Source organism: Tympanuchus pallidicinctus, unplaced genomic scaffold, assembly GCF_026119805.1.
Source record: "Tympanuchus pallidicinctus isolate F22 unplaced genomic scaffold, pur_lepc_1.0 scaffold49, whole genome shotgun sequence".
Classification (NCBI taxonomy): domain Eukaryota; kingdom Metazoa; phylum Chordata; class Aves; order Galliformes; family Phasianidae; genus Tympanuchus; species Tympanuchus pallidicinctus.
In genome coordinates, this window is record NW_026294768.1 from 547,964 (window position 1) to 562,209 (window position 14,246).

General features: G+C 35.6%; 1 protein-coding gene across 2 annotated transcripts in view; it reads left to right on the forward strand.

Moving 5' to 3' along the window:
- The window catches only part of GLRA2 (glycine receptor alpha 2), a 126,614-nt gene that overhangs the window by 19,121 nt on the left and 93,247 nt on the right, over positions 1–14,246 (forward strand). The window contains exons 3-4 of one of the 2 annotated variants that reach the window (XM_052703154.1): positions 1,601–1,668; positions 8,401–8,624. In XM_052703154.1, the coding sequence (XP_052559114.1) occupies positions 1,601–1,668; positions 8,401–8,624 (292 nt within the window). Of the gene's footprint in view, positions 1–1,436; positions 1,505–1,600; positions 1,669–8,400; positions 8,625–14,246 lie in introns of both variants that reach the window. The other variant, XM_052703153.1, reaches the window with a different exon arrangement.

Sequence of the window (14,246 nt, forward strand, 5' to 3'; positions counted from 1 at the left end):
TGCCACAGCAAATATAAAGGAGTATTCAGTATACACAGGGCTTCTTGTAAATGAGCATTGAGAACTTCCCATGAGTGGTAAATGCCTCGAAGTCACAGGAGATGTATGACACATTATAACGTCAGGCCTGTCTAAGAAGACAATTTATCGGGAAGTCCCATTGGCTGCCACAGCAACAGACTATGAAGAACCAGGGGGAAGTGAGATGCAGGGAATGTAAATGATATCTTTATTGCTTGTCAGAATGTCAAACATCTACTTTTTTATGGATTTGGGCACTAGCTACTTGTATTTTTGTTTCCCTATATTTCTTTTTTTTTATTGTTTTGGCCTAAGTATTTCAAGAAAAAGGCATTTTCCTCATGATCTAAAGATGACTGGCAGTCTCAGATGTGCTTGAAAGGCACCTGGACTGCCTACTTGTTCATTGTAGGTGAAAAAACTATTTGATTATAATTATTTCTTAAGTTTTTAGAGATAATACTTTTTTTTTTTTTTTTTTTTTTTTTTTTTTTTTTAGATTTTGGGCAGTAAAATCTAATTAAATGCTTTTTTTTTTTTTTTACTTTTGAAGAGTTTTAGATTATGTTCACAAACCTTGGCTATACTGAAGTGTGAGTATGTGAAATGATACACTGGAAAAAGCAATGGGGTGTGCCCTTTTTATACAGCACTTCTTTAAGATGTTTAATACGTACACAATTCCTTCCCTGGAATAATAACATCAACTTCCCTAGTAAAAAAAAATCAATAGAAAAAAAAAAGAATAGAACTGTTGCAAACTTTGATGCTCAGTTGGTTACCTTTTATTTTCTGCTACAATTAGCCAAGATTTCCTATATACGTTTTACTAACTTCATCATTAGAAGACTAAGATAAAATTGGATTCTTTGCTCAGAATCAGTAAATTATATGAAGTTGGTTTTTAAGATTATTTGTTTTCATATGCTTATAACTCCCCTGCTACACCATTGAAAATTAATAACTATACATACAAATGATCAGGAAAAAAAGATTAGTGTAGTGATATCTTACTTTTTCAAGTTAACACTGAGATGAAGAGAGTGGGATAGGTAATCTCTCCAATTGTAAGTCTGAGAAAACAGGGAGATAGTGGTTGCAGTGTTACAGGGAGTGTGTCCTGCACTGATGCTATAGATTAAGAAAGAGCTGCTACAGCCATGCCCTCACACAACATTTCTCCTAAACCCTAGAAGGATGCAGTCCTCAGTATTTATTTAGTGACCTCCAGTGAAACCAGTACAGCTAATTCAGTGTTGATAACATTCTTTCTTTTGATAGATGTTTACATGATCTGTTTGGGAAAACTCACTTTCTGCTTGTTTTCAGCCACATCTGTACCAGATTGTACGGAGGCTGAGGGATCTATACTTTTATTTCAATGTATATTGCAACATTTTTATTGCATTCCACAGGTCCTCCAGTAAACGTTACTTGCAATATTTTTATCAACAGTTTTGGATCAGTCACAGAAACCACAATGGTAAGTGCTATGATGCCATTGGCAAGAGAACAACAATACTTAATATATGTCATGAACACAACCTGTCAATTTTTCTATTTATTGTTCAACTTGCAGGTCCTCCTGTAAATGTTACCTGCAACATATTTATCAACAGCTTTGGTTCAATAGCAGAAACTACAATGGTGAGTGGGACTGGTCATTGAAGCCATCTTGTGAAGGAGTGGGATGTGATGTAGAATAGAGATGCTCTAGATGTGGGAACGCTTATTAAGTTCTTAAATATACTAATTTCAGCTAAATTAAAATATAAGTTTTATAAAATAACTTTATTTATAAAAACCTGTTGAACTCAACTATCACATCTTAATATATATCTGTAGTTGCCCATAGTCTGTATTGACTGTGATGGCAGTAACTACAGGCATGCCCAAGGCAGTTTTCCCAGATGTTAGCACTGCAAAGGCAGAAAAGTTGCTGGAATTCAGCTGTGGGGCTGCTTGCCAAGGGCTCAGTGTTTGAGTGGTTCTACAATCCTTGCTGAATTATCTGCTGCTGCAGACTGGGCTGACAGAAATACCTGAACCGTCTCATTTAACTTAGCTATATCTCTGAATTTAGAAATCACATTGGTAACTCAAGTAAATGCACAATATAGCTATGAGTAGACTTCATTATTTGCAGGGCCAAAATCATACTAGAAAGTGTTGGGACTGCAGATGATGAAAATTTTTATTTTGACTGAATTCAAACACTATCAGCCATACAATAACTACCAAAGTCAAAAATTCATTTTAATATTTAAGAAGCTAAATAGTTAAAATTCTCAATTGAAATTATTATTTCAATATGAGATAAGATTTTTAAAAATTGCTGAAGTTCAGGATTAAAGAAATAATAAGAAAAAGAATGGTGGTGACAATTGCTGTCTAATTTTCTTTTTTAGTCTGAAATCTAAAAAAGCTAAACTTTCATTTTCTTTAATACTTGCTGAGGAAAAGCAAATCCAAGTGCATGTAAGAGTGGTTACTTACTCAGGCACACATGCACCTGACTAATGAGTTTAATACTAAGAACTTTTTTTTTTTTTTTGTGGTTCTCATATAATGTGATAAAGATATAGTAATTACCAGGTGCGTGTGTATGTGTGTTAAATCCATTCTCTAAAAGACCTCGCAACAGATCCCAGTTTTACTTTATATTCTTTAAGTTTCCTCTTCCATAAAGTAATCTAAACAGAGAGTTGCCACCTTCACTGAAATTTTGCAAGAGTTATGCACATTGCCTCAGGGCACAATGTTCAGGCCTTCCTCTTTTTTTTTTTTTTCTTTTCTTTTTTTTTTTTTTTTCTTCCCTTTTAAAGCCAGAGTCAATAAATGTAGGACTGCAGGACTGAGTTCTTGTTAAAGAAAAATAAACTTGTTACCTACTGAAGTTACAGCAAAGAGCTGTTTCCTACTATAAAATAAGATAAATATTGGCTTGAAATAATTGCCTTCTGAAGGAAGAAAAGATATTTTGTCTAATTCAGGCATTTTAACATTAAAATACTTTATTCATATGTAATTGCTTGAAAAAAATCTACAGCAGTTATTTAATATTTTCTAGAGGAAAAAAGGCAAGTAGTTACTAAAACAATTTGCTTTCTTAAATAGTGTAGGAAAGATTCTTCTATAAATGACACAGCTATAAAATACATAGTTAACAAGTAAACAGAGAACAAAGTTTTAGAATATGTAACCATAGCCTTTTAAAAACAACTTAAAATAGAACTAAAACCAAGTTAAGTTTTATATGAAAACTCCCTTAACCTTTATTTAAAATAATTATCAGCAGACAGAATTTTGAAAACTTTGCTTTCCTATGTTTAAAGAGTTTGAAAAGACAGATATGAATGTAGACTTTTTTATCTAGCTGTGTCTATTGATCTTAAGATGTAAAGACATTAGCATAGCTTTAAGTAGCAAAAAAATCCTGCACGTCACTGGCTTTACAAGATGGCATTCAATGAAAATATTTGCACGACCTAATGCTGATTGCATTAATTAGACTCCTTCATTGCTTTGATTAAATCCCCTCATTGCATTTTACCGTCTATCAAATATGTTAATGTGCACCTTTTCAATGTTCATTAACACATTCTGCTGAAAACAGCTAAACATTCAAGTTGATAAAAACAAAGACTGTTGGCTTTCTTATTTCGCTTTGTTCGTGATGCTGGAAAGTGTGGAAAAAGTTCTCTTAGATATTGTTTGGTACTTTGATATTCACTTTCTTAATGCTGTAACTTCTTTAGAGACAAAGTGACTAGTTTTAGGATGTTTAAAAACTGGTCCGAGAGGCAGACATCAATTGCTGTTGCAGCTACTTTGTTTTTCTGAAATAAATACAATTGTGGTAAAAATGTTGGCATCCCTTGTGATAAACAGTGAGTTTTGTTTGACCTCAAGGATTCTTTTTCCCTATAAAATGCACTTGATCATTTTGATCAATAAATAAAAAATTAAATTAAAACCCTGGATTGTCAGTCAAAAAGGGACATTCCAGCCTCAGGGGACAGGGATGCTTAGTGAAACTGCGTATATATACTGAAGGGAGGTTGTCAAGATATAACTTTGAAGAGCTGCAATAGCTCACTGGAAACCTTGGGAAATGAAAACTTGTTTAGAGAGGCTTTCAGCAGGAGGAACATGGCAAACCGGATTACAGTCCCATACCTACTAAATTCATTCAGTTCTCAATAATGTTAGCAGGAGTATCTTCTGTTTTCTTGTTAGGATAGACACCAGGAGTACATTTATCCCTGTGTGAATAGCTAGCACAACTCATGCATTTTCTTCTAAAAGTTAAAACCTATTTAACTGAGGAAAGAAACAGAGTTGTGCACTGACTCTCTTCAAAAAGGTTAACCACTGTCTTCATGAGTTTGGCTCCCAAAGATTTACAGAAACAAAATGCCAATGTGTGAGACTCTCTGCACTATTATATACAGGTGGGATAGTATCATGATTTATTTTGATTTGTTCCAAAAGCAAGTTTCTTCCACATTAAAATGATGTATATTATACCAAACCAAAATATTTAAAAGGCCAGACCAGAGTCAAGATGGAACTGTTGGAAATTTTCTTTATTGATCCACATGTCATCATTTAAACTTTAATTTGCAAAGAAAGGGGGGAAAAAAAAAAGACATTCCTGTGTAACTTCACAGAATAAAGTGATTGTGCCAGTAAGCTTTATATCTAATTTTAGAAGCATTCATAAACACAGTATTCAGCAGAAAATTCCGTGTTGTTGAATATCACAGATGAGTAATCTGCATCAGGCTGGGCAAAGTCCCAAAATATTCAAATGTCCAGTGTCACTAATGACCAGGATATTTTAGCTATCAGCTGTAGGAGAAGCTAAGAGCAGTTCCTACATTCATGAGCTAATGGTTAATTACAGAAATGACTAACTGTGGGGACATTTTTACTGTAGTTACGCCCTGTAATCAGTGACTGAGTATGCAGCAGGTTCTCTGTTGGGATAAACATATCAAACTCCATTTTAGGGAGAAAAGATCTTAGCTGTGGCTATGTGAATGATATTCCCATTAGAAAACATACATTGCAAATCAATTTATTAGATCCCAATTTTAGCAAATGAGCAATTTGCATACACAGTTTAAACTGCACAAAGGACTCCCACTGATGTCACTAGGGACACCCGACATACTCAGGTGTCTAGTTAAGCAAGATCTTTTCTGTTATGGCCTTGAAATAGATTATTAGAACACTATTATTCAGCTAGCATTCATATTTTGCACTTGGAGAGAAAATAGTCTCTCTGGTCAGCCACTCCTATGTCTGCAAGACCAGCTAAGTTTGCTGTTAGCATCAGGCATCTGACTTAACACCTGGGGTACTAATGTGATTGAAGGGGAGGATGGGAAGAAAGATAAAATCAAAGAGGAGTAAGTCCAAAGCATGTTTGGAGACAGAAAACAGCACTGAAAGGGGAGTGGGGCTTCCCAGCACTCCCTGTCAAAGTAGTGCCTGAGGCTAAAGGACCACAGAGCTTTGCTGGAGGCTTGGAGGGGGAACCTGGGGTCTGTGGAGCTGATATCCTTAACTTTGCCCAGCCTGAGGAAAATAGAAAACATTTCTCTCTAGACTTCTGTAACAGAACTTAGTATATGTGGACTGAGTCCCTAAATCTTCATATAAATCTAATTAAACTGCTCAGAAGAATATTTCTTTAGTGTATTAGCATTGTCCTGGTCTTATGGCTTGAGAACAGAGGAAAACTCTTTATCTGAGTTGCCTTGAGCTATCACTGGCGTCAGTACTGCAACTGAGATTGAAAATTCAGGTCCACACTTCTCATTCAGAGCAGTGGTTCTGTCAGAAAGGATTTGTGGAGCAGGTGTACTTGTGGTAGTGTAGGAGTGCATTACTACAGTCCTCCTACTCCTACCCTCAGGAACTCGCAAAACACACACCATAGGCTGCCTGAGCTCCATGTTGAGATATCATCCTCAGGAGAGTTTTTCTCTGGGAGATAGTTAAAGTGTTAGCACAGGAAAAGTAAATTCAAAATTCTACACATGATTACATCTGACTGTGTAAATGCATGTCCCTCCTGGCTGCTTATTCCACAAGCAGAAGAGGAAAAATATAATCATGGCTTTATGGTGTGAAAGTTATATTTCCATTTTTAATTTCTTATTGACATATTTTTATATATACATAAATAAGCATATGTTTATAGATAGTGAAGCCATTCAGAGAGCAACAAATGTTTCAGTGCTGTTTTCTTTCTAACAGCACAGTCTGTAGTGAAAAAAACTCTTTGAAGTGTATCGGTATGATGGCTCTAATATATTTATGAAGGTGTATGCTGAAAAATATCATACAATCCTACTGGCATTATTTATGCTTTTGGTATAATATATATCATATGTAAGCCCTCCTACAAATAAGGATTTTCCTGACTCGCTTTTGTTTGCTAAATCACCAACTGCAGGAGTTCATGAAAGAATATTTATTTTTAGATATTTCTTTGCAATTTGCTGACTTGACTGATTTATGATTTCTGTGTCATGGGTGAAGAAATACCTCTGCTTTCCATGGATTTTGTTACGTATCTTATTTCAAATAAACATGAAAAAGTGTTACATGACTAGTTATAATGATTATATAGTATAATTTCATTTACTGATAACACCTCTTGCCTTCTTTTAAGTAGAGAGAAAATAAAAAGTTCTCCTGTCTTCATAACTAAAACTGTCCTATACAAACTTGTAAGACAGTTTCTAAGATCAGGAAACAAAGGCAAATATGCTCAGGGTTGGTGCATTCTTGCAAGATTTGATGATATTTTATAAGCTCAGTACAGCGAGTAACAACTTGATTTTAAACTGTTATGAAACAAAACCATCATAAAGAGCACAATGGCTTGTGACAAATAGTTACGAGCTTTTGCAAGATCTGTAAAAAGCATGCCATTCATATAGGCTGCTATCTGTTCTGTCTTGCTCTGATTAGATGTTTTGATTCACATCTACCCAAGAGCAAAATAGAAATAATGAAGAAAGCAAGAGAATACACATTACTAGTGAAATTGTGAAACATCATCCTATACGTCTCAAAAACTGTATTAGTTTATATGTTAGAAATATTCTGCCAGGGCAACAGCACATTTCATTGTGAATCTACCAAGTGAATGGTGGGAAAACCAAAGGTTGGTGGGCCTCATTCCACAACTCTAATCAGAGTGAGAATATTTGTTTACATTTCAAGGGTGTTTTATATCTGTTCACATTATTTGTTTACATTTCTTTAGACTGATAAAGTTCAGTGCCCTATCTAAACGAGTGTGAACTAATACATTTTCCAAGTCAAAAGCGTAGTTTTGCCATTTTAATGTACTGCAGCTACCCCCAGACAAATCCTAAATGTGAGGCTTTGTACAGTTGATGGGATTATTTGCTAATGTAATTTTTCAGGCAATATAATCTATATAAATATTAATAAATACTTTCCTTTTAGAGTAATAGTAGGTGTATTTTAAGAGAATATTCACAGAATATCTAACTGTGGTAATGTAAGGCAAATGTATGCTATAATTGCAAGGAAAGATAGGCGAAATTATGTTCTTACTTGCTGACTTTGGAAATACAGAGGAGAATGGGCACTAGCAGTTTTCCATTCCCTCCACTGGATTCTGGATTAGACCCTAAAAGCTCTTTTCACACACCCTTTTAATAGCCAGTTCTCAACATGGTGTTAATTCTGGTTCTAAATGAACCTGTATGTAATTGCTGTCTTCCCAGTTGTGACTAACAGACCACTGAGCAGAAGAATGCAATTAGAACAATTTTAAGAGGATACAGGAGAGAGAAGTAAATGAAAGAACGTACAGAGAAAAGCATATGGTGGATGGAAAAAAGACAGAGACAGTAAATAAGAAATGCTGATTTAATTTCTTCTGTACAAATCTGGCTTTGCTGAAATTAACAACTATTCACAAGTACATTAGAAATAATTGATTTACGTATTGGAAATAATTTATTTGAATTAGCAGCTTTATAACAAATTTGTTGAAATTCTATGTAGCTAACCACAGTGCTTTTTAACTTTCCAAATACCACTGGGATAAAACATTGTACTTCTAAGAGAGTTATATTTAACAATGGAGGTTGCAGTTGATATTTTCTTCATAACTGAAGTAATTTTGATTTGGAAAATGTAACAGTTTGTTTGGTTCAGTATGATATTCAGACTGCTTTATTTTCAAATGACAACTCTTGCATCCAAAGGATGGCATAAATGTTTACTATAATGCTGAAATAAGTCTGAACCATAAAGAAAGCTAAAGTGAGCTTCCAGTTTTTCTAAGTGGCTCAATAACCTCTTTACATGGCATTTCTGTAGGACTACAGAGTGAACATTTTTTTGAGACAGCAGTGGAACGATTCACGCCTGGCTTACAGCGAATATCCTGATGATTCCCTGGATTTGGATCCCTCCATGCTGGACTCTATTTGGAAACCAGATTTGTTTTTTGCCAATGAAAAGGGAGCAAACTTCCATGATGTCACAACAGACAATAAGCTGCTAAGGATTTCTAAGACTGGAAAAGTGTTGTACAGTATCAGGTAAACCAGTTAACTTTATTTGCTCTTCATCCCATTCCTTCCTCTTACTCCCTGTTTTTTTCTAGAGGTAGCTAGGCTTGGAGAACACAATTTACATATTTAATTTTTTATTATCCATGTGTACAACCAAAACAAGATTTAATCACAGCAGGATAGAAGGAAAATTTGCCTGCATTCCTTTACTAAGTCTCTTAGTTCTCACAAGATAGTAAGTTGCACAGTGGTACTTTCTAGCCTTGCTGGAAACTTTATGTTGTCTACTACTTTACTGATATGCCTCAGGAATTCCCATCAGCATTATTAGCTGAAGTCACTCCTCTTACAAAGAAAAAAAAAATACCAACTCTTCCATAGTTTGTCAACTGCAATTCAAAAATAAAGGGTAATGTTATCTTAAGTGGCTACTGAAAACCTGAAGTAAAAATTGGCTTGAAACACAACAAATTTGACACACAAGTCTCAGGGTAATTGGACGTATCTGTTCACAGATAAAAATAATTGGAATTGTGGAAAGCTTTTTTTTTTATACTAAGTGCACTGAAGTGTGTGCCATGTGATTGGATTTAGGCTGAATGGATAAATGCAGTGTGACAAAATACAATTGAATATTATCTGATGAAACGGGACATATGTAAAGAACCAACTGCATTGCAAAAGCATCAAGAACAGCAAATCTGCAATATTTGTTTAATATTCAGCTTACTGTGGGCTGTTAATTTAGTATAAAAAATCATGGTGAAAAACACTGCATTATTGCAACAGTTTAGAAAGATAATATTGTGTTCTGTGTTTTCCTAGGATGCTTTGCAGTCAGTTTCCTGCATGGTGAAAAGTAAACATGGTAGTACCTGTTTAACTGATCTGTTTATTGAATTTACTCACCTATAAGGAAAATCAGCTCTTAAGACTGTAGTTTCTCATCAGGCATTCTGGTTCATGACCAGAATTTTCTCTGAGGAATTATAACTGATCCAGCTTAAGGACAACTGAGTTCTCTAGGATGCTATATTAATAAACAGTAATATAAAATTTCCTCCATTTACTTAATTCCTTTGGAAATTCCTTGATAAGAACTTAACTATGTTTGGATGGATCAATCAGCATGGAACATAAGTGTTTACTGAGCAAGATTTCAAATTAACATACCTGAACAGTCTGAGAAAAATAGTAGCACAGAAGAGTGAGACTAGCACTAGCAGAGTGATAAATATGCTGTCACTTACAAATATTTCTTGTTTCCTTCTCAGAAAGAAATTAATGCAACTGTTTGTTTGAATGACATCAGCCACCATCTTATTGGAGGCAACAGCGCAGCTGAGTGCTGCTCTGAATACAGATGGATAATTTCCCTGACATTTGTTCATGCAGGAAAAATAATATTTCAAGCTGTCATACCACATTTGTAAAATTTCCACTCCTAAATACAAATATGTGAAGTAGAGTAAGCAATATTCCAATGAAGGTCTAAGAAAATCATTCTTACCTGGTGCCTCTAATATGGCATATAATTTTGAGTAATATTTTACAGGGAAGAAAACTTTCTCCAGTACTGAACTTTGAAGTTAGAAGTAATTAGAAAAAATTCTCTATGTGCTGTTTGTCAATTTCTTTTAGTTGTGTTATGCTGAAACAAATAATATTTTAGTGATTTGTTTCAGTGCACTAAGGTTGGTAAAATGTTGCCATTTTCACTCACAAACCAACCAGACCTAGCCTGACGTAATGGTATTTAACTTTTAACATTTAGATGCTCCTAATGTTTAAAATGCTTTTAACACACATCTGGGAAGTAACATTGTGGTCTATTTTGTCGTATGTTCAAATTTAATAAAAGCAAGGGCAAATTTGTCTTGTATACATGTAAACCACCGTCTCTACTAAATGAGTTTAGAACAACTCCCTGCAATAACTGGGTAAGAACTGGGGTGCGGGTATTATACAGCAGCAGCATTCATCTTCCCTTTAGACTTCATCTGAAAGTGGAAATATACTCTCTTAGAGGCATGCGTGGCTTATGCTGCTAAATGCCATGAAAAGCAAATCCTGCCCTTTCTGAGAAGAATTTGGACCTAATATGATCCTTATTTTACATTTGGTGTAGGATATATGTGCTCAGGTAATTTACTGCAGGATCACAGAGGGTTTAGACCTGCGTTACCTCCACCACAACACATTGCTTTTGGAATTCTTTTGTAGAATCATAGAATCATTGAAGTCAGAAAAGACCACTAAAATCATCTAGTCCAACTTTCAACCCATCAGCACCATGCCCACTAACACATGTCATTCATGTCACCCCATTATAAGCAAGAGTCTGTTTGCCTTTCTTTTAGTAAGGCATTATCCATCTTGCATTCATTGGTGATGATAGGCATGACATAGATTTCTGTCACTGTTTTCCACACCGTTGTTAGCTATTATGATCATGGTTGCAGTCTACTAAATCTATTCTCTGGAAGTTGTTATGGAATTAAAGCCAGAGTGGCTGATGTACTCACCTATGAATCATATAAGTAAGTTTAGGATTCTAAACCTATTTTTAGGTATTTTCTGCATGCTCGGATGACTACTTTGGTATTTGTTTTAATCTCAGATATCATGGTATATATGCTATATAAAACCTGAGGCAAGACTGGTACAGAGAAAGAGCTTCTGAGCTTACAATACTTGGAAATGAAGGATATGAGGAACATGAAGGATTATGGAGCTATAGTGATTTAAATCCATTTTCACAATAAAATCTTCATTATTTTGAAGAAAATTTGAAGTTTTAAGGTAGAGGATGACATTTTGCTCCAGACCTAGAAGCTAAATGGCACACAGCCCATGTCTTTAGAGAAAACTAGTCTAAGTCCTTGTGTACTGCAGAGCAGCCAAAAACCTCTGGGAAGGAATTCGGCATTGCTCAATATCACAGATATATACACTTTTGTCCCTAGTGAGGTGACAACAGCTCTTAGAGGTGCATGCATTTTAGAAGTCAGCAGTTACAGTAAAGTTATATTCAGCAAGCAACTGCACTTCAGTCAAGATAAGTCTCAGTGGCACTCTTTGAGCTGCACAGCACTGTTAAATAACTATAGTTTTTGTTTTAAAGCTCTCTGCAGAGAGTGCTCAATGAGAGGGGTTCATTATAGCAGAGTTCAATATAATTGGCTTATGTTGTGTATATACTGAATGCTGAAAAACAATGAGTCTAAATCTCAGCCCACACAGTGTCACCCTCCAGATGCCTGTGACTCATTCCTCTGAGCTCACAACCCTTGAATGATCTCTGCATGGGCTGGATTTTGTAGAAGGACTACAAACTTGGAAAGAATGGCAGTGCTATGTGATGATACTGACAGTCTTGTTCCTGACACTCATATTCTGTATGACACCTGGATTTTGTATTGTATACACTGTTGAACTGATTTTATGTTCCAAGGGCAAGGATCATATCTTCCCTGTCCCACTCTGGGCGGCTGGGACACCAGCAAAATGCTAAAGACCCTCATAGGAGGCTTTGCCTTCTTTTTGAGACACACATTTGTGGTACCCGATTCCCACAAACTCATTTCAGGCTGCCAGAACATTAGCATCTGCTGAAAAGCTTATTTTAGCAAAGTGGATGGAAAGTGGAAGGTGTTTTTTTTTTTTTTTTTCTATTATACATTCATTGCCTCCCTCTCCTTTTAATATTTTCAGTGCATCTTAGTCATATGATCTTGATGCAGAAGGCAGTACTGTAGCACTGATCCATGGCATTGCACCTGCGTTATACTAGCCAGGAAGATAAAGAGGCTGAAACTATTTTTTTTTCTATCAGCTGCTCCACTAAGCACCTTGTATTCCCAGTAGTCATATAAAAGAGAGGCTGTCCTCTGAAATGTAGGGACACTCCATTTAGCCAGAAAGAGTTACAAAACAGATTAGTTCACATTTTTAAAACATGTAAAGAATTTAGAAAATGTTTTTCGTAGTTTGATGAGAGAATCATGTGGAATTTTAGGGAGTTGATTTGAACAAATTCACAAATTATTTTTCTTCGTTATATTCCAAGAACAATTAAATACCTAGGAAGAAATTCCCCAAGTCTTTCAGAGTATCATTTTTTTGGTCTTCATTTATTTTCACAGCATATTAAATTTTGCAGTAATTTAGGAAACTGCTTCTCTATGTTTCAACTCTTGACCCAGATTTGGTAGTTAAATGTTATTATGGATGAAAGCTGTATCTACCAGAGAGCAGCACTGTTTGGTTGGACACCATGAAACAGGAAATACAAGCTGTTGCACTGGTCTCTTTCTGCAGCTGTTCTGGAGGTGATCACTGGACCTCCATATGACAACAAGTAGATGAGGGGATGAGCTGCCACATCCAACAGCCGTCTCCTGCCTGAAGACAGCACATTTACTTGCAATACCGTCTCTTGTGCCACATTACTCAAGTTACCAAAATTGAATCTTTGTTCTGTGGCAGTAGTGCCAATTCACAGAACACTAACCTCCTTAGATGCCCATTACTCTACATGCCATCTTAGGTTATATTAAAAGTTATGGTAACCATACCCCTCATGTAAATCATCAGAAATAATATATAGCACTTGTATTGTTCAGCTTTTCTGAGCAAAAGTCCTGTGCTTTCTAGTCTTCTTTGTCAAGTGCTTTGTCACTGTGCTCTTTGCCCTGTGGGATAGAAGATTCTTTCCCTTCTCATTTGGCAGGTTCAAGTTGGGTATTAGGAAAAACTTCTTCATGGAAAAAGTGGTGAGGCACTGGAACAGAGAGGTAATGGAGTCACTGTCCCTGGAGATGTTCAAGAAACATTTAGATGTTGTACTAAGGGACATAGTTTAGTCAGGAAATATTGGTGGTTGTTGGACAGCTGGACTAGATGATCTAGGATGTCTTTTCCAATCTTGATGATTCTATGAAATGCAAAGCAAACTTAAAAGAAACATAATTAACACAGGCTTTCTCTTCACAATAGACTACTTGTGGGAAAGAAATTCTATAATATTCCTGAAAAAAAATGTATATGTCCATATCTTAGATTTTTAGCGATACCAAAAAATCTTTTGCCTTGTTACAGTAAATTCAGGCAAGGGTTATCTACAATAATTTCAGAGTATAACCCATATCAGCTACCCAATAAGGCATTTACACCTAATTACATTGTTGTGTGAAAATCAACAACAGCGTGACACAGTCTAGTCTAACAGAGTGGTAGAAAATGTTATGTTCCGCAGTTCTGCACACATCCTGTGCTTAACTTTGATGACTTCAGTTTTATTTGCAATCTAGTGTTGGTATTTAAGAGGATTTGGACTTTACTATCAGCGTTGTCTTTCCATGTGACAGATTAGAAGAGAGGGAGAAGAGAGACTGTTACCATGATTGGTATGTCTGTTTGCTAGGTAAGAACCCCTCTCCTAGCTCACATTCATATTTATTTTCTCAACTCCTATAAAACAGCACTGATGAAGGTGAAGCTTTTCCCTTGGAACTGAATCTTAATCAGCACAAGAACATATTCATAGAACATTATTTATTATACCAATGGCAAAACAAGTCCATGCTCATTTCCCTGATCTTCTAAAAGCAAACAAAAAAGAATCTTCATATGCATTAAAATAACTTT